The sequence below is a fragment of the Eupeodes corollae genome, chromosome 2, assembly GCF_945859685.1.
Source record: "Eupeodes corollae chromosome 2, idEupCoro1.1, whole genome shotgun sequence".
NCBI classification, from domain to species: domain Eukaryota; kingdom Metazoa; phylum Arthropoda; class Insecta; order Diptera; family Syrphidae; genus Eupeodes; species Eupeodes corollae.
Genome location: NC_079148.1, coordinates 27,394,623 through 27,413,157, shown reverse-complemented (window position 1 = coordinate 27,413,157; position 18,535 = coordinate 27,394,623). Strand labels below are relative to the sequence as shown.

General features: G+C 33.5%; 5 protein-coding genes across 5 annotated transcripts in view; 3 read left to right on the top strand and 2 right to left on the bottom strand.

The window, feature by feature from the left end:
• The first annotated feature begins 248 nt into the window (after positions 1 to 248).
• On the top strand, positions 249 to 1,806 carry LOC129944401 (replication factor C subunit 5). Its single transcript, XM_056053803.1, has 7 exons — positions 249 to 384; positions 447 to 511; positions 571 to 861; positions 920 to 1,079; positions 1,144 to 1,358; positions 1,419 to 1,496; positions 1,566 to 1,806. The coding sequence occupies exons 1-7, from the start codon at positions 347 to 349 to the stop codon at positions 1,715 to 1,717; spliced, it is 999 nt and encodes a 332-aa protein (XP_055909778.1). The 5' UTR covers positions 249 to 346; the 3' UTR covers positions 1,718 to 1,806.
• A 2,682-nt stretch (positions 1,807 to 4,488) lies between these two features.
• Positions 4,489 to 5,527, bottom strand: LOC129944402 (glutathione S-transferase theta-1-like). The gene is made up of 4 exons (XM_056053804.1): positions 5,329 to 5,527; positions 5,173 to 5,275; positions 4,792 to 5,108; positions 4,489 to 4,723 (listed from the first exon to the last, which is right to left on the bottom strand). Exons 1-4 carry the CDS (start codon positions 5,444 to 5,446, stop codon positions 4,578 to 4,580), a joined length of 684 nt encoding a protein of 227 aa, XP_055909779.1. The 5' UTR covers positions 5,447 to 5,527; the 3' UTR covers positions 4,489 to 4,577.
• Positions 5,528 to 5,902: 375 nt separating this feature from the next.
• LOC129944403 (glutathione S-transferase theta-3-like) lies at positions 5,903 to 6,880 on the top strand. Its single transcript, XM_056053805.1, has 4 exons — positions 5,903 to 6,113; positions 6,184 to 6,286; positions 6,350 to 6,666; positions 6,739 to 6,880. The coding sequence occupies exons 1-4, from the start codon at positions 5,996 to 5,998 to the stop codon at positions 6,864 to 6,866; spliced, it is 666 nt and encodes a 221-aa protein (XP_055909780.1). The 5' UTR covers positions 5,903 to 5,995; the 3' UTR covers positions 6,867 to 6,880.
• Positions 6,881 to 8,119: 1,239 nt separating this feature from the next.
• Positions 8,120 to 8,919, bottom strand: LOC129947634 (frataxin homolog, mitochondrial). Its single transcript, XM_056058270.1, has 3 exons — positions 8,770 to 8,919; positions 8,524 to 8,705; positions 8,120 to 8,452 (listed from the first exon to the last, which is right to left on the bottom strand). The coding sequence occupies exons 1-3, from the start codon at positions 8,843 to 8,845 to the stop codon at positions 8,198 to 8,200; spliced, it is 513 nt and encodes a 170-aa protein (XP_055914245.1). The 5' UTR covers positions 8,846 to 8,919; the 3' UTR covers positions 8,120 to 8,197.
• A 3,513-nt stretch (positions 8,920 to 12,432) lies between these two features.
• Positions 12,433 to 18,535, top strand: part of LOC129947632 (moesin/ezrin/radixin homolog 1) — a 66,464-nt gene continuing 60,361 nt past the window's right edge. Inside the window, exon 1 of the mRNA XM_056058267.1 lies at positions 12,433 to 12,791. The gene's annotated coding sequence lies outside the window, so the exon portion shown is untranslated. The remainder of the gene's footprint in view (positions 12,792 to 18,535) is intronic.

Below are 18,535 nucleotides of genomic sequence, written 5' to 3'. Positions count from 1 at the left end.
TTACAAAGTTTCCATATAGTTTATTAAAGAATTTAAATTGCATGATTACCAGTTTAAGTACTTTATTTAAGTTTTAAAATGTGCAAAATCGGATTTTTTTTACAGTATTGAAAAAAAAATAAACGAAATGAGTTCAAAGAATTCATATTTGAATATGTACTCCATTTTTAAAACAAACAAAACTACAAAATCCAAATCTGGCAGTACTATAATTTTGTGGGGAATTCAGCAATAAAAGAGTGGTAGACTTCTATAAATGCGCCAAACAACTGTCAAATTTGTTTCTGTTGTTTTATTACAAAAATTTGTTATTTTCTTGTAATTTTTTTTAAATTAATAAAGAATTATGTTAACTGATGCCGAAAAAACTTCACGAATGCCTTGGTAAGTATTATCTTTACATCAAAAGCTCATTGGCAACCAGTTAATTCATATAATTAAAACAGGGTTGAAAAATACCGCCCGGCAAAACTCGACGATCTCATATCCCACGATGAAATTATTTCCACAAGTAAGTTCTTCAAATTCTTGAATGTTCCTTGATCCTTACTTACGGTAAATAACTTGTAGTTAACAGATTTATTGAAAAGAAACAACTCCCACATTTGCTTTTTTATGGACCTCCTGGAACTGGTAAGACAAGTACGATTTTAGCATGTGCCAAACAACTTTACACACCCGCCCAATTCAAATCCATGGTCTTGGAGTTGAATGCATCCGATGATCGTGGTATTAATATAGTCCGAGGGCAGATACTTAACTTCGCATCGACTAGAACCATCTTTAGTGGAACTTTCAAGTTGATTATATTGGATGAAGCCGATGCCATGACTAATGATGCTCAAAATGCCTTGAGAAGAAGTAAGCATGATTCGGGTTCAATTAGTCTTAGATTGATGATTATTAAGGTTTTGTTTAGTTATTGAAAAGTACACCGAAAATGTTCGATTCTGTGTGATTTGTAATTATCTGAGTAAAATCATTCCTGCTGTTCAATCGAGATGCACTAGATTCCGATTTGCTCCTCTCTCACCGGAACAGATTCTTCCACGTTTGGATAAAATCATTGAGTCCGAAGGGTTTGTATTTTGATACAATATAAAAAGAAGGAGTGATTTAAAAATATACATTCCTTTGTTAAAGATTGACAGTAACTCAAGATGGTAAGCAAGCTTTGATGGTCTTGTCCAAGGGAGACATGCGTAAAGTACTAAACGTCTTACAAAGTACATCGATGGCATTTGATACTGTAAATGAGGACAATGTCTACACTTGTGTTGGCCATCCACTGAGGAAGGATATCGAAAGAGTCTTGGCAACTCTTATGTCAACAGAAAGCTTCGAAAAGGCTTACGATGGTAAAGTAGTCCGCAGTATCATTTAACAGTTTAGAAATCATTAAAAAATGTTCTTTTTAGAAATTCAAAAAGTCAAAAATGCGAAGGGTCTAGCTTTGGAAGATATTCTAACAGAACTTCATTTGTTTGTTATGAGAAGTATGCTTTCAAATTTATACATTTTAAGGGAGGTTCTTACATTTTTTGAATTTTCTTTGCTAATTTTAGTTGAACTACCAATGAGTGTTATGAATAAAATCATCATAAAAATGGCTGATATCGAAGAAAGATTAGCTAAAGGATGCACCGAAGGCACGCAAACCACAGCTTTGATTGCAGCATTTTTCATTTGTAGGGATATGGTAACATTGGAGTCTTAAAACCGTTAATATTATCAGATGCTGTTATATGATTATAAATAGTTCGTAAGTGCCTAGATTTTGGCTAAATAAACAAAAAAAAAAAGAAACTTTTTAACTTTTGAAATGATTTAAAAATCGAGTGTTATTTGAAAGAGAATGGTTTATTTTTTGCACAGAGGAAGGTATGTCATTAACAATGAAAAACGATTCTCAACCACATGGCCGTCAGGTTTTTATTATCATTTTTTATGAACATTTTCATAGCCCATTCGCACATTTTGAAGGGTTGAATCGATTAAAGAGCACTCTTATCTTTAATGTGGCCTAAAGACTTAAATCTAAAGCTGTTAAATCACCGCATATCGTTGACCAATTGTGATCACTAATTCGGGAAATTACACTTTCATATTTTTGTATCCGTTTGATTTCAATATGGATTTGGAAAAGTTAAAGCCGATTAAGATATCATCTTATTTGAAAACGCTGCATTAGATGATATAAGAAGAAAATGCTGCACTGGGACCTTGAAACTAATCTTAGTAGGTAAGGAATTCGTATTTTCGCAAAACTAAGACCCATAACATAAGTTTAAACTTCCTCACAGATATACACTGCTCGTCATCAGGTTAGCACATCCCCCATAAGCTTAATAGAACTGATCTGGTAGTCAGGGATGCCGACTTTGTCGCTAGATCTAGGGACATTTCAACTTCTTCCGCGATAACAAATATTTTGATGTCGCTAGGTTATTTGTATTTAAAAATAATGCTGTTGAATTTCTTGCAACTGAGAATATTGAATAAATCGATAGTGATCTTTTTGTATGTGATTCAGAATAAATACTATGTATTTTATTCCAAAAGATTTAAGGATTATCTAGATACCTAAATACCTATTAACAATGAGACTGAATTATTTTTTTGTATTACCTTTATTTTTTTTTTGGTACTGTAGCCCTAAGTTTGTTTGTTAAATAACTTTGAATTTTTGAAACAAAAATAAATTTTTGTTGAGCTTTATTTTACAATTTTTTCCAGCGACTTTTTGTCTCCAGAATTTCAGCCAATCTAGCGACTTTAAGGGGTTGACCTATGGGCTTTTCATTTTAGCCTGTGGCAACACTGCTGGTCGTTGTTGTTTTCAACATGTAGCTCACATTGTGTATCCTATTTTTCTTATCTTTGTATACTCTCTCACTGGCAAAGAGAACATGCAATGGAACGATCCCGTTATTGTTTATGTTATTTTTTATGGAAAAGTAGCCTTTATTTTTGTGTCATCAGGTTAGCACATGCAAATTGTTTTTAATTTATCTTCAAGAGTTTAACGCGTAGGCTAACCGCATTTTTATTGCTGCTTAAATGGTGTATTAAAATTAATATGGGTAGGGGAAAATCGTTATCTGTGCAAGAGAAAGCTAAAATTGAAGCCTACAAGGATTCAAGGCTGTCAATAAGTGCAATATCGAAAAAAATCGCTAGAGTTCGAAAAGTAATATACGCATTCTTGAGTAAAAAGTCAGGATATGGAAAAAATAAAGGCGGAAATAATAGAGTGATTTCTAAGACTGATAAAAGAGCAATTTTGAGAGAAGCATCCATCTCTCACAACTCGGCAGCAAAGATCAGAGCCAATGTAGGTGTTCAAGCGAGTTTATTAACAATCCAAAGAGTGATAAGAAATGCTAGACACTTAAAACGACTTAAGCAGAAGAAGAAACCCCTACTTAACGTGGCTCGAAAGGCAATGCGATTGGATTTTGCACGAGTGCAAATGTCATGGAGTTCTGATTGGCGCTACGATGTCTTTTCTGATGAAAAGAAATTTAATTTGGAAGATCCAGACGGATACAATTTCTACTTTCACGATCTTCGCAAGAAGAAACACCAGTTGGATCGCCTTCAAAGGCCCCCCGCTCGCCTTGATGGTGTAGGGAGCCATCTCATACTATGGTACGTGCGAATTACAGTTTTTGACAGCAAATATGAATAGAAGTACTTAAAAAAACTTACTTGAAAATGCTTTTCCCCATTTCAAAAATCTGTTTGGAATCTTACCATGGCATTTTCAACACGACAACGCTCCGATCCACACATCCCGGGGCGTTAAGACATGGATTGAGAGACAAAATGTAAGTTTAATTCAGTGGCCGCCATACTCACCTGGCATTAATATAATAGAAAACGTGTAGGGGTTGCTTGCTCGTAAAGTTTATGAGTCTGGGAAACAATATTCCAACAAACCAGAACTAATCGAAGGCATTAAACGCTCTTGGTCATTCCTTTTCTTGGATTATATTGAACAATTGTAGGAGGAGCTTCCCAATCAAATCTATGAGGTCATTGTCAAAAAGGGAGGATCTACACAGTATTAAATTTATTAAACAATGTTTTAATTACAAAATGTATAAGTTAAGAAATAAGTTCAAAGCTTGAAAGCTTAAAAAAAATGAAAAACGTGATATGTGCTAACCTGGTGACTCAAATTGATAAAATAATATTTAAAAACGGAAAAACAAAAATGTTTGTTTTATTTAACTAAAAATTGAATCGGCCATAAATAAAAAATAATATAAAAATCTTAGTTCATTTAGTTTGGTTGGAATCAGTTACGCAAGAGTGTCTGCTAACCTGATGACGCGCAGTGTACATATCAAGCAAAACTAGGATTTAGAAAATAATAAAACTATCAAACAATGATAGTGGATTAAAACTTTTGATCTGCTGTGTACACCAATCAACATTTTCTCAGTATATTTTAATCTTGAGTACGAATCGACAGAATTACCCTTATTATTTTATAGTGCTTGATAAGCCACCAATTTATTAACAACAAACACAAATTATTCAATACAACACATAACTTGAAAAATATTTCCTTATAACTTGGCCTTCGCTTGAGCACTAACCAATTTATTTAAATACTTGTGTGCAGCTTCGTAATGAGGACCTGTTTCCTTTCTTACTTTACCAATCCATGCCTTGAGTTTTGGATATTTATCACTTGCATCATAACCAGCACCTCCTTTAATCAAAATTAAAAAAAAAATAAGTTATATAACTCTTCCCCATTTCTTCTTCAATTGTACTTACTTGTTTGTTCAATTTCACATGCTGCAAATATATCAGCAGCTGTTAGACGATCTCCCGATAAATAATTTCCCTTTTCTAACCAAATCTTTTCAAATATATCCAAATTCCCTTCCATGGTTTGTTTTAGTTTTTTTATTTTTTCTGCCTTTGGCTGTTGACCACTCAGTGAAGGCTCAAGAACTTTTTCTCTAAAGAACAATGCACATCCAAGACGAAGTGTTAGATGTTGCCATTCAAGAAACTCATCGACACGAGCTTGTTCTTTAATATCAGTTGGATATAAAGCAGAAGAAATAATTCCCTTTTGACTGAGATATCTAAAAATTATAAACAATTTAATTTTGTTTGATATTTATGTTGAAAATTATGAAGAGATTTAACCTTAAAATCGCTATGCTTTCGGCCAATTTAAATCCATTATCATCAATACATGGAACCTTTTGAAAGCGATTAATCGTCTTGAATTCCGTAGACATATGTTCTCCTATAGGTAAAAACTAATATTAAAAAATATATTTTAAGGATAGAAAACTATACCTTTTCTTAATGCAACTTGATAATCTTCGAAAGGGGCCTTGCTCATCTTTAGGATGATCCACAAAGCCCTTGAAGGCTGGGACATTAGATCGTAGTAAAGAGATATCGGTCTTCCCATATTTTTTTTATAATAATTCAAAAGGATGTTATGAATGCAAGTATGTATAGGCAAAGTCCGAAGGAGAACTAAAGTACAACAAATGAAAACTTTGACAGATCGGCTGATAGTTTTTAATAATTTGTTTTTAATAAAAGACCACGTCCGGTTCCTCAAATATGGGGCCCTTATATCAAAAGAGGAATTATAGATGTCGTTTTTGGCAAAGACTATTCTTCGATTATGGAATCTGTTCTAGTGGAATCGTAGTTGAATGCTTTACTTAATGCCATCTGTTAATATGATGACGTTAAGATGAAACACAGCACTTGAGCTTACAGTGGATCTAGTATTGGGGATCTAAAAATGGGCATGGCTATATTTGTGTCTGGGAAAGTAGATATCCAGATGCGATCATGTGAAAAGCTTTATGATAATTCAAAGCTTTCGTACTACACTTATCATTTGTCCAGCTGTTTTATTTTCTTACCAATACAAAATATCAATGGAAATTATTTCTTTTGTAGTTTTTGTCGGAACTCGAAGGCTTCATATTTTTATTCTTAAACCATGTCAGGAGGTTTGAAATTGTACATCGATTTTATATCACCACCATGTCGTTCGCTTTACATTGCTCTCAAACAAAGTGGTCTGCCTTTTGAGAAAGTTCTTATTGACTTAGGAAAGAGTAAGAATATTCTAAATTTATATCAATTCAACTCAAAAAATATAAAATTAATTAAATATTGCCTTTAAAGAACAACAGACAACTAGTGAATACAAAAAGTTGAATCGATTTCAAAAAGTTCCATGCATCGCAGAAGGAGATTTTAAACTAAGCGAATCTGTGGCTATTCTTAGGTACGTACTTTCTTCGAATGGCCATGAAATTGTTTATAAGTTAAATTAATTCTTGTTATTTAGATATCTAGCTTCAAGTAATCGGGCTTTTGACAAGCTTGTCGGTGGTGGTAATAAAGAAAACCTTATTCGTGTCGAAGAGTATCTTCAGTGGCAATACACTCTACGTAAAGAAATTCTAAATTTCTTTCATCTAGATTGGTTAAGTCCATTACGAACTGGTATACAAACACCAATAGATGAAGTGCAAGAAGCTAAAAGAGAATTGGAAAGAGTATTGGAAATCCTTGAGAAAACATGGTTAAGTTCATCTAAATTTCTAATTGGCAATGAGATGACGGTGGCAGATATTTTTGGGGCATCTGAACTTCAACAAACAAGTAAGTTCTTTGCGATAAAACTTAGACCGATAAATACAAAATTCAATATTAATTTTTATTTAAATTTTATAGTTCTTTCGAAATATGATGTTGGAAGGAAATATCCAAAGATTTCTGAATGGTTGGAAACTGTACGCGAAGAAACGAATCCCCATTTTGATTATGCACATACGGTTTTGTATAAACTTGCTAATAAATAAAAAGTTACAAATTTGAGCGAAATATGAAATTCTTAGTCGGGTTAAACTGAAGGTCAAATGTTGGGGTTTGGTCCGTGCATTAAATTGAGTTGCATACGTTTCATGAAATTCTAAGAAAAGACCGATCAGAAATGTACTTAAGTGACTTTGGTAATTATATCAAATTGGTCAGATGATGGAGGTACTTCAAAACATTACACATCTTCAGGTCATCATTGGTATCACTAATTCTTTGTAGTGAAATCACGTACTTAGGTTAGGTTAGGTTATAGTGGCTGTCCAAGATGGAAACGAACACACTTAGGCCAGTTTAATGGCCCATTGTGATACCACATGAATCTGAATCTTGAGGCTTCCTCCTAAGCTCAATGGAACCAGCTTGAGTCCCTTACGAAACGTGAGAGGCTGATTATATCGATATGATTTAGATCGTTAAAGAAGAATTCTCCTAGGTAATTCTTGCGTTTTCGAGCCAGAGCAGGGCATGTGCAGAGAAGATGAAGAACCGTTTCTTCCTCTTCCTCGTCCATACAGCTTCTGCAAAAGTCCTTTGAGAATACGCCGTCTCGTTACGTGCTTTCCTATTAGGTAGTGTCCGGTTATGACACCTATTATCGAGCTTATATGCGATCTGCTTAGAGAGAGCAAGCATCTTGAACGTTTTAAATCCAGTGTTGGCCAGATCTTTTTGGTGGCTTGACACGTGGTGATGTTCTTCCACCTGGTGCCTGCCCTCCTCGCAACGTCTTGCATTAGCAACAGTTTACAAGTAGCGATTGGTATGCCAGTACTTGCCAAACGTGGTAGGATGGGATGTACTGTACCGTTACTGGTGAGTTCATCTGCCTTACAGTTACCTGGAATGTCTTTATGGCCCGGCACCCAGCAAAGGTGAATATTAAACTGTTGCGCCACCTCCATTAGAGATGATCGACAGTTATGGACTGTTATAGAGTTTGTAAAGACAGAGTCCAGGGACTTGATAGCGGCCTGGCTATCAGAGAAAATACGGATATCAGATGTTGATATCACGTTTTCTTTGAGCCAGGACAAGACTTCCTTTATCGCCAAAAGTTCCGCCTGGAACACGCTACAATGATTCAGAGTAGGTACAAACCTTCAGTAACCCCTTCTTTTGTTTTTGACCCATCTATGTAAAAAAAAATCCCGTACTTAATATTTCAATTGGTTTCCTGATAAAGCCAAGTGGATTTCTGCGCCTCTCGGTTCCTCCAACGATTTACACGAAATACAAAAACAACTTTTTTGATTTACCTAATTTAATTACAAATTAATGTCGAAACAAACAATATTTCTAAAGATTCAATATTTCATTTACTATAAGGCAACTTAGAGAAATCTACGTCTTCCGTAATTATAGTTTTTATTTCCTTTTGCAAAAGATCATGCAATGTTTCTCCGGTGTGTTTATATATCCATTTGCCCTTGTCCTTATGTGGTCCAACAAAATCATATCTTTTAGGTCCACTAGTAGGAGAACTAAGCCAAATTTGTTTATTTGGAGATTGCCTATTAATCACATAAGTTCCATGTTCATCGCCTAAGCAAACTGTTAACACTCCATCCTTTCAAACACAAACAAACAAAAGAAAATATTAAACGATTTGCATTTAGGCCTAAGAAATAGCAAATTTACTCCATATGTTACATCAGTAGCTCCTAGATTCGTAGCTCCTTCGGTGATTTCTTCAAAATAATAACACAGTGAATCTAAGGTTTCAGTGCAAACTTTATCATAAGAAGCTGGATCTAGTGTTATGCTATCGAAATCCTTGTTGGTAGAAGAGAACTTGACCAAACGTAGGCGAGATGGAGTCACTGTTAGGAGTTAATGTTATTTGAATTTATGTCAATTAACAATTTTGGGAAATTAATTTTTTACGAGTTTGATGTCGACATCTCGCTGTTATAATTGAGTTTTTGAAGATATTTCCAAATAGTCGAATGTTGGATGCCATAACTTGAAGACTGTTCGAGAGTGCATAAACCGCATAGGTGCATATGAACTGTCACTGTCATGTTGACATAATGAATTGCAGTGCTGTAATGCAATCGGCAAATATGTGCAGAAATATTTGCCGGCAATTTCGTTAAGTTTTGTGAATCAGTAAACATTTTTTTATTCTAGTACTATTTATGTCTTAGGTGTTGTTTGCAATCGTTATTTTCTACTCGGAGTTAACATTTGTGTGTTTTGTGCAACTCAACAAAAAACTTCACCAGCATCAACAGGAAATATCAAATTAGAAAATAGTAAATAAATAAATATTTAAACGAATTCAGCCATTTTGAGGGAAAACTTCGGAGAACAATTCATCTCAAGGAATGGACCGGTAAGTTGGCCACCAAGATCATGCGATTTGACGCCTTTAGACTATTTTTTGTGGGGCTACGTCAAGTCTAAAGTCTACACAAATAAGCTAGCAACTATTCCAGCTTTGGAAGACAACATTTCCGAAGAAATTCGGGCTATTATGGCCGAAATGCTCGAAAAAGTTACCCAAAATTGGACTTTCCGAATGGACCACCTAAGACGCAGCCGCGGTCAACATTTAAATGAAATTATCTTCAAAATAAATGTCATGGACCAATCTAACGTTTCAAATAAAGAATCGATGAGATTTTGCAAATTTTATGCGTTTTTTTTTTTAAAGTTCTCAAGCTCTTAAAAAATCACCGTTTAGAAGCCCTAGTAGCTATTAGCTTTTAAGTATTGTTTTGTACATTTATGTATAGTTCAATAAATAATAATAATAATAATAATAAATATTTTAACATCGATAAGAGAATCCGATGAAAGGTGGATAGGGACTTATTTTTTGATAATTTCACTGTGGTAGAAATCTCAAAATTTATATTTGATTCGAATTATGTAATTAATGTGATCATTTTTTTTTGCTTATTATGTTTTTTTGAGGTTCCATTCTTAAGGAAATGAAATGAACGCAAAGCTCTTTGTTTGAAAGAGCAAGTATGTTTTTTTGATAGGGCTCTTTGGGGGAAATTAACAAAGTGACATGAAAAGAAATAATTACCTCATGACAATTTTTAAATGAAATGATGTGAATGGGTGACAGATAGATTCCAATAATTTTATACCTTTTCTATTGTAACAACGTTAAAATTTATATTTGACTCCCTCCGCGGTTTACTTATTGGATTCAGTTATCAGTGTGAAAGTTATTGTGAATAATTTATTAATCATTTTTGTATCAAATTTAATAAACTAAAAGACAAAAATAAAACGCATCATTTTAATCCTGAAGAAGTCAAATTGGCCTCTTAATGAATATTCCGAAAAGACATCATTCTCTGAGAATCCCTTCTTAATGTGGAAATAAATTTGTTACTCTGAAAGGCATGACCCAAAGTGAGACATTTATTTTAATTGCTGCCTAACCTCAGTTAATAATAAAATTTAAATATGAATGGAAGGCAAAAGGATAAGTATTTGAATATTAGGTTTACATAAGAGACACAAACATATGTATATTGCCAATAGGATGAGATGAGGCCACACATTTTTGATTCAATTTTCGTTTTTTATACTGGGTTGAACTTTTGTACCCGGAAACGTTTACTACCTGTGAATAGGTACGTATTTTCCTACTACAAATTATTAGAAATTTATAAAATGTAAAGTTTAATTGAAAACGCACATTCGAACTCCCCAAGATAAAAAACTACTGCTAATGAAAACCATAAAAAGTACGACGTTAGAAAGAGGTCACAAGTAAAATTTCAGAAAAAAATAACGAAAGGTATATTTAAGACATTTTGGAATATGATACCTCTGAGACAGTTTGTAATAATATCATACAGTTTTTTTTAATAAGTTTAATACAGTCATCACGATTAGTTTCAATTAAGATATCCTTGTGTTCAAATAGTCTTGCATCTGTATAAGCTCTAGGTGATGGTCATAACGAAACGTTTTTAATTATGGTGTCCATGGCAAAAATTCCACGTCTTCTAATTGAATACAACTTTAAACATCCTTTAAAGCGTAAATCAGGGTATAGTCTAGTTTATAATTGTTTCGTTCATTTTTGTGGATAAAAAATCCAAGTGTATTGTGTTATTGTAGTTATTGAACCATTACAACAAATTTACATCTATGATTGTCTTGCCGAAACAAGCTTATCCTTTTTCCAGATCATGGAAATGAATATAATTATCGGTGTAATTTTGTTTTCATCAGATATGATTTTTTCTCATCTGGATAGTATCACTAGTTTGTATTATCCTTCGAACCGTTGTTATGTTGACTTATTCTCAGCTTTTGGCCCCTACTTAAATCGCTGCTGGGGTGAAATTTTCGGCAAGTCTTAGAATTTGTTGTTTTTCTCATGATGTTGATATGTCTGCCATTTTCGATTTTTGATTATTCCCATACTTTTATGGATCAGCAAGATAATAATAAACATATGAGAGCATCTATTTTTGTCTTCTTTTGGAAACCCGTGTGTGTTTCAAATTAAAACAAAAACAGTTGTTATCAAAGCTTTCAGAGTTGTTCTAAACAAAAGTTCTTAAAGGATCTTTTTCCAGCAGGGAAATATTTACAATAGCCTCATTTAAATGAAGCTCCTTTATACGTTTTCATTGTATGAATTTTCTTTATTTGTGGAAAATTTCAATGCTTGCTTCTAATTTGCCCCTTAATTTTATGTATTTGTTATGAATAAATACGTACCTATTCACAGGTAGTCATACAAAATTGAAGTATTTATGAATATATAAGAGGCTTCATTTTAATATGCAAAACAAATATTTTGAGAAAAATTAGTTTATAATTATAACAGTATCAGCCAAATGGCAGCCACGACTACGGTTGCAGTACCATACGATAGAACTTGCGGCTGCATTAGTTTGATAGTTGCACGAATTGCACCATCGATAAAGAATTAAACTTTCACGTGGTCTTACATCATTTATAGATTGGGATCTTGTCTTAGAAAAATGTCAGGCCAGGTAACTTTTCTTGTAAGTTACGATTGTTTTTTGTTTTACATTTTCGTAGCTCATTTCAAATATTTCAACGCGTTGAGTAAGCTTATGTTGTTTCATTTGTAACAGTTTTGTAGTGTTTACTGTTCATATGTCCAAAAATGACAACTTCAAAATTGACATTTGCTCAGATAGCGGGCTATTTAAAATGAAACCGTACTTAACTACGATTTTACTTCCTTACAAACAACACAGATATAATATGAGACAACATATGACAAATAATGTGATATTAAGCTACTCGTTAAATTAATTTCTACCAACAACAACTTTCCTGAGTGTTTTATTTTTTTTAAATTTATTCAAAACATGATTCAAGAAGCTATCTTAATAAAAATTAAAAAAAGCAATGTAAACGAGTACCAAGATTACTCCGAATATCCAAACGAAAATTTCAAATTCTCCTACTACTTTCTTATCCACATTGCATTTTAATCTACTACATTTTTATGCGAAAACTAAACGAATACTTGACGAAGAATAATGAACCGCAACCGAAACCGACACATTTGGATTTAACGAGCTTTTTTGTAATGAGGTGTCACCGTCACTTGACTTGTCCAAAAAACTAATTTTCAACTTCTTTTTCCTGTTTGTTGAATCTGAATGAGTGAAGTGAAATTTTGAATTTTCTTTTTATTTAATTTAAGTTTAGTCGCATTGCATTTACACCTAAGTGACTTTGCGATCTAAATTATTTAAAAAATAAAAGAACTAATCAATCTGTGAATGATCAAAAGAAAATTAACACTGAACAAACATTAATTTCCGTGGTAATTTTCCAGTTTTGTTCGTGGTCTTCGAGAGTTTGTGTGAATTAAATTATAGGCGACACGAAAAAAAAACCCGCGCGCCCTCCTTATCGGAATTTTCAAATAAAATTGCATTGCAAAGGTAAGTAATTCACTTCTTTTACTTCTATGTTCTGCCTTTGCATGAAAATTAGTTTTCCCATTCTCATTGAATTGTAAAAATTATATTTATTGTTTATTGAAAATAAAAGTTGAATGATATTGTAGAGCAGCTCAAGGTCTCGCTGCTGCTGCTCTGTCCATGAGTCATTCAAAAAGATATTTCACTTTTTTTTTTGTATTTTGTCTTCATCTTTTGCAATATCATCACTACCGACCCAAGAGCAGAGGGAAAAGAAAAAGATGCAGGCAGGTTTCTTTTTGTTGTCTCGAATCGAAAATGTTGGAGCTTATGTAAAATAAAAATGGGAGAAGCACACATACCTACCACACAATTAAGAGAAAGAAGACTATGTCGTCATACATTTCCATTTCAATTTCGACAGCGGTTCAGATCGGCGCGGCGGCATGGCACGGTTCGCGGCAGCCGCCATCTCACCTCCAGTGCACTTCTCTATCTATAGTGCTCTGAATCTGACTCTGGCTGTGTTTCTGCCGCTGATACTTTTGCCCTTTCTTCTTCTACTTTGCCTTTGCCTTACTCAAAATGATTCTTTGTCGCTTCGTCATTGACTAAGTTGGCTGTTCTTAGGCCGGGTGCTCTTGTTGCTTGTATAGTTGTCAACAAGTCGCAATGTTGGGTATTTTGTTTTCAGAGAGAGAATACAATTTTTGTTATTGGTGCTTTCGAACTGTTGGTAATGTTTGTTGTCCAGTTCAGACTCGATTTTTATCCCTTGTGCTGTGCCAAACTTAGGTGTAGAGGATCTTCTTCATACCTCTGGTAATTTTTTGATCGTGTTTTATGTTTGCGATGAAAATACGCTTATGTTGAATACATTCAGGTAGTCCCAGAGCAAACTGAATGGCAATGGCGAGTATTGATTTAAATTGGAACATTATCACCATCATGGGTGAGTGATTGTGCCGTATGCGGGTAAAATGTTTGTTATTGTTGTCTGTGCACAACATTCGGAGAATATTTTGTTTGTGTATTTTTACCTAGAAGAACAAAAACATAGGTAGGTTAGATACAATATGCAAACATGACAAAGAACGCATGCTTTGTTCATGGATGGGGTTCGCAATAGTAAAGTTGAACTCTTGGTGTTTCATGGGTAAATGTCTGCTCTGATTTTTTATTTTTGTGTGGTGTATTTTAAAGATATTCGTTGTTATTTTGATTTCAAACATTTAAGGTATCATTAACGTAACTTTCAGTTTCACATTATACAATTTTGAATTTGTACACGATTATATGCCCAATATGACAAAGGTCTTCAATAGCTAGTATCTTACCAAAGTAATTGTTTATTTATCTCAAGAACAGCCGTACTCAATTGATTGAGATCTTGTAATATTCGCATCAATAGCAAACATCTTAAACTATAAAACAAAAACTGCATACAGTGTATCTTCCCACAATTTAAAGCTTATTTATAGCTATTTTGTCGACTGTAAATCACACAAGGGTTGTATAATACAAACTCTATCAAAAATAATGGGAAAATAGAATATTCAAATTGTATATACGAATTTTGATATACTCAAACTACTTTAAATATTAAAATGTTAACAAAAATGTTTAGAAGATTAATTTCTACCACAAATTGACAACACAGAATAAACGATAAAGTTCTAAGTTAACACATTAAATTTGGAAGGATTGCTGAAGCTACAATTCAAGTACAAGGGTTAAACATTTATTTACCTTTAAAATGATAATTTTTTTATCCACCATTTCAATATTTAGAGCATCTGAATTTATGTGAGTGAATCACAGTTAATTAAACTGTCGTAGAAGTTTTTACAAACAAAATATTCACATTGTTCCATAAAATGTTTATTCTATGACTAATTTCCCACTAAAGTGAAGTTAAAGTAATCTCAAATAAATCTTATTAACGCATACAAATTATTTAATAACTGTATTTACTTGATGACTATGATAACAATGAGCGTGCAATTGTTGTAATATCTATCTGCATCTCTTATCTAGATAAGTAAAGAACGACGAAAATAAATCCCAGGTTTAAAAAGATGAACATTTTTGTACATAGGCTTTGCGAAAAAAACAATTTTTTGTATTTTTCTGTAGATACATCATAACGTCAATAATTTAAGTTATTATTTTTTTTCTATCGTGATTAAAAGTATTTATTTTCTTTTTAAAAATAAATCAAATTCAAGAACATTTATACCTACCTACCTTTTATGCATTTAAATTTATTTAAAAAATCTAGCACAACGTTGAGCTGTTGTGCTGTTTATTACTTTTATCTCAGCAAAGTCCTTATCGCTATACGCATTGACGATGAAATTAATAAAATATTTAAATTAAAATTATATTCATGTGATGCATGCTTGCTTAACTTAAAGACGAACAAACGAAAGAAAGAAAAATTAATATTTGTGCTATTGGTTGTAAATACGAGCGCATAATTCGAATTTATTACAATTAAAATGTCTTGCGATAGTTCTTTTAGTACATGGTCATTTGACTCGTGGATTTTATAATTTTCAAATTACTTGCTTTACAATATTAAGGGTGTCCCAAAATTAACGCAAGATTTGAATTTGCCGCCATTTGTGCAGTGAAGTGTTGGCAACCCTGAAAAAAAAAGCAGTTTGACAGCTAACAGTATAGGGTTATTAAAAATGGAGCGTTAAGGTGGCCACAGACGACGAACATGCTCTCGCAACATGCTCGCCTGCGTTCCTCCACAGACGGCGAACATTGTTCGCGAACATTCATTTCGTTTTGAATCTCCGAGGAGGAAACATCATGTGTGATGAAAAAGCGCAAGTCGTTGCCCTTATGATGATTTACCTTTGCGAAAAGAAAACAAATCAAGCGAGTTCTCGCCTGTATCATGCACGCAAAGATTTATATTTTTTTTTACACTGTCAATTGTCGCACTTTGGTCTATTTCTTTATATTTTTTTAGTAAATTGTTCCAAGATTTATTTTTTTCAATTTTATTTTTATAATTGTCACACACACAATTCCAAATCGCATCTTCACCGCGCAAAATTTGAATGAATTCATCAATGAAATCACGGCTTACTGTCGCCATTGTTTTTCTTCCCCGATGTGCACTCCACGAAAATCTGAATTAAAATGAAGTTTTGCTCGCGAACATCGCCACAGACGACGAACATTGAAACCGGCGAACACGATGAAATCGAAATTTTTCGGCAACAGCGTGCCGCTCGCGAACAACCCCACAGACGACGAATTTAGCGCGAGCACGAACGTGTTGCGCGAGCAAGTTCGTCGTCTGTGGCCACTTTTACACGATAGAACAACGTGTCTTCATTATTAAAGAATATTTCAAAAATAGTGAAAGCTTGGCGGCTGCAGATCGAAAATTTCATACAAAATATGTTCGAAATAGTGTTTTAACTTCGTCAAGTGAAGAGATTAATTGAAAAATTCATGGAGACTGGATCCGTTGGAGACGCCAAACACACTGGTCGTCCAAAAACAAGCCGTTCAAATGTTAATGTCGAAGCAGTGCGTGAGAGTGTTGCTGACAATCCAGGAACCTTAATTCGACGTCGTGGATAAGAATTGCAAATTTCAAGAACCTCTCTACAGCGTATAACAAAATTCAATTAACACAACAATTGAAGCCTAATGACCATGGACAGAGAAGAGAGTTCGTTGAATGGATTATTGAACATCAACAAATGGACCCTGATTTTTCGAGCAAAATCATCCTAAGCGATGAAGCACATTTTCATCTTGATGGCTTTGTCAATCGCCAAAATTGCCGCATTTGGGGTTCGGAGAACCCACATGTGATTGTCGAAAAAACAAATGCATCCACAACGCGTGACTGTATGGTGTGGATTTTGGGCTGGAGGCATAATTGGGAAATATTTTTTTGAAAATGATGCTGGTCAAGCAGTGACTGTTACTGGTGCTCGATATCGCGACATGATTACACAGTTCTTTCTGCCAAAATTGGATGATATTGATGTGTCCAATATGTGGTTTCATCAAGACGGTGCCACATGTCATACAGCCCGTGAAACAATTCAATTACTGCATGAGACATTTCCAGGTCGTGTACTCTCTCGTTTCGGTGATCAAAATTGGCCTCCTAGATCGTGTGATTTAAAACCATTAGACTTCTTTTTATGGGGTTATTTGAAATCACAAGTCTATGTCAACAAGCCCACAACCACCCGTGCATTAAAAGAGGAGATTCAACGCTGCATCAACGAAATTCAGCCACATCTATGCAGAATGGTCATGGAAAATTTCAACAAAAGAGTACGCATGTGCATGCAAAGCCGTGGAGGCCATTTGTCCTATGTGTTATTCCATACATAACCCTATCCTATGTACTTTACGAGTCAATAAAAATATAACTATCAAAAGACTAAAAACGGCGTTTTCTATTTAATTCAAATCTTGCGTTAATTTTGGGACACCCTTTATTTGTTAAACCATGATTAAAGTCATTTACTGGATGTTTGAATTGAGTTGACCATTTCTTTGGATGCACTTACACATGACTACGATTCAGGCAAACAGATTCCAACTTAAAAAAGATTCGTAATGAAATTTTTAATTAATTTTTTTTAAAGTAAAAACTACATATTTCTGAATAAGTTTCTACTAAAAAAAATGTTTCCGGAATAGGGAACGATTTTTAGCTCACGAGAAGAAACAAACTCGCTTGAAACATTTTTATTTGGAAAGAAATCAGATAGATCAGGTATACAAATAAAGAACTGAATTGGACCTAAATGACTCTTTTGCGGAACGCCAGAAGTTACTGAAAAAGACTTAGAGATAACCAAGGCGATAAAAAGAAGTTGACTGCGTCCTGTAAGATATGCTGTCAATCATTTTAGTATGTGTCAATGGAAACCTATGTACTTTAAATTTTGTAAGCAACATTTAATGATGCATCTTATTAAAACGCCTCTGCGAAATCGATGCAGATACCGTCCACTTGTTAACTCCTTTCCAATGAATTGAGAATACAATTCGTGAAAATGGTAAGGTGATATGGTTTGTTCTTGATGACAATTTACTAATTGGGCAGTAGTTTTGTATTCCATGTTTTGGACCATACTTTTGAACAGTAATAAAAAAGGAAGTTTTCCATTCTGGAAAATATTCACCATATTATAACAAACTATTAAAGACCAAACATAAAATTCCAGAGAGAGATAACTTTTCAAGTTTTTTACACTCCATCTGTACTTTTAATCGAAAATAATATTATTTTTATCTTCTCCACACAAATTTGTGTTTTGGCGATTTATAATTCCTTTTTTTAGTTGAAAGGTTCGGGAGAGATTAATTTTATCCAACACACAGTTTAAAGAAATAAGGTTACTGTCGAAAGATGGGTACGATACAAAAAAACTGCAATTGTTTACTTTTGGGGTTGATAATCCCCTAAATTCAATTTCTAGCGTCTTGAGTCATAAAGAAAGTATATATAGGAAACGTGCTCCTGCTGTTTCATTAAACAACTTTTAAAACACAATTGAACAAATATTTTTAAAATAAATTTCATTATATAACCTATTTTACTTACATAACCTATTTTACTTATAACACAATCATTGGTAAAATAGTACATGTTCACAGCGAATCTAAAGATTATTATTATTATAAGCTTTTTATTGATACAATTTTTAAATTTTTTAATTAGAATTTTTACAAATTATTTGATAGAATGATACAAATTACAAATATAG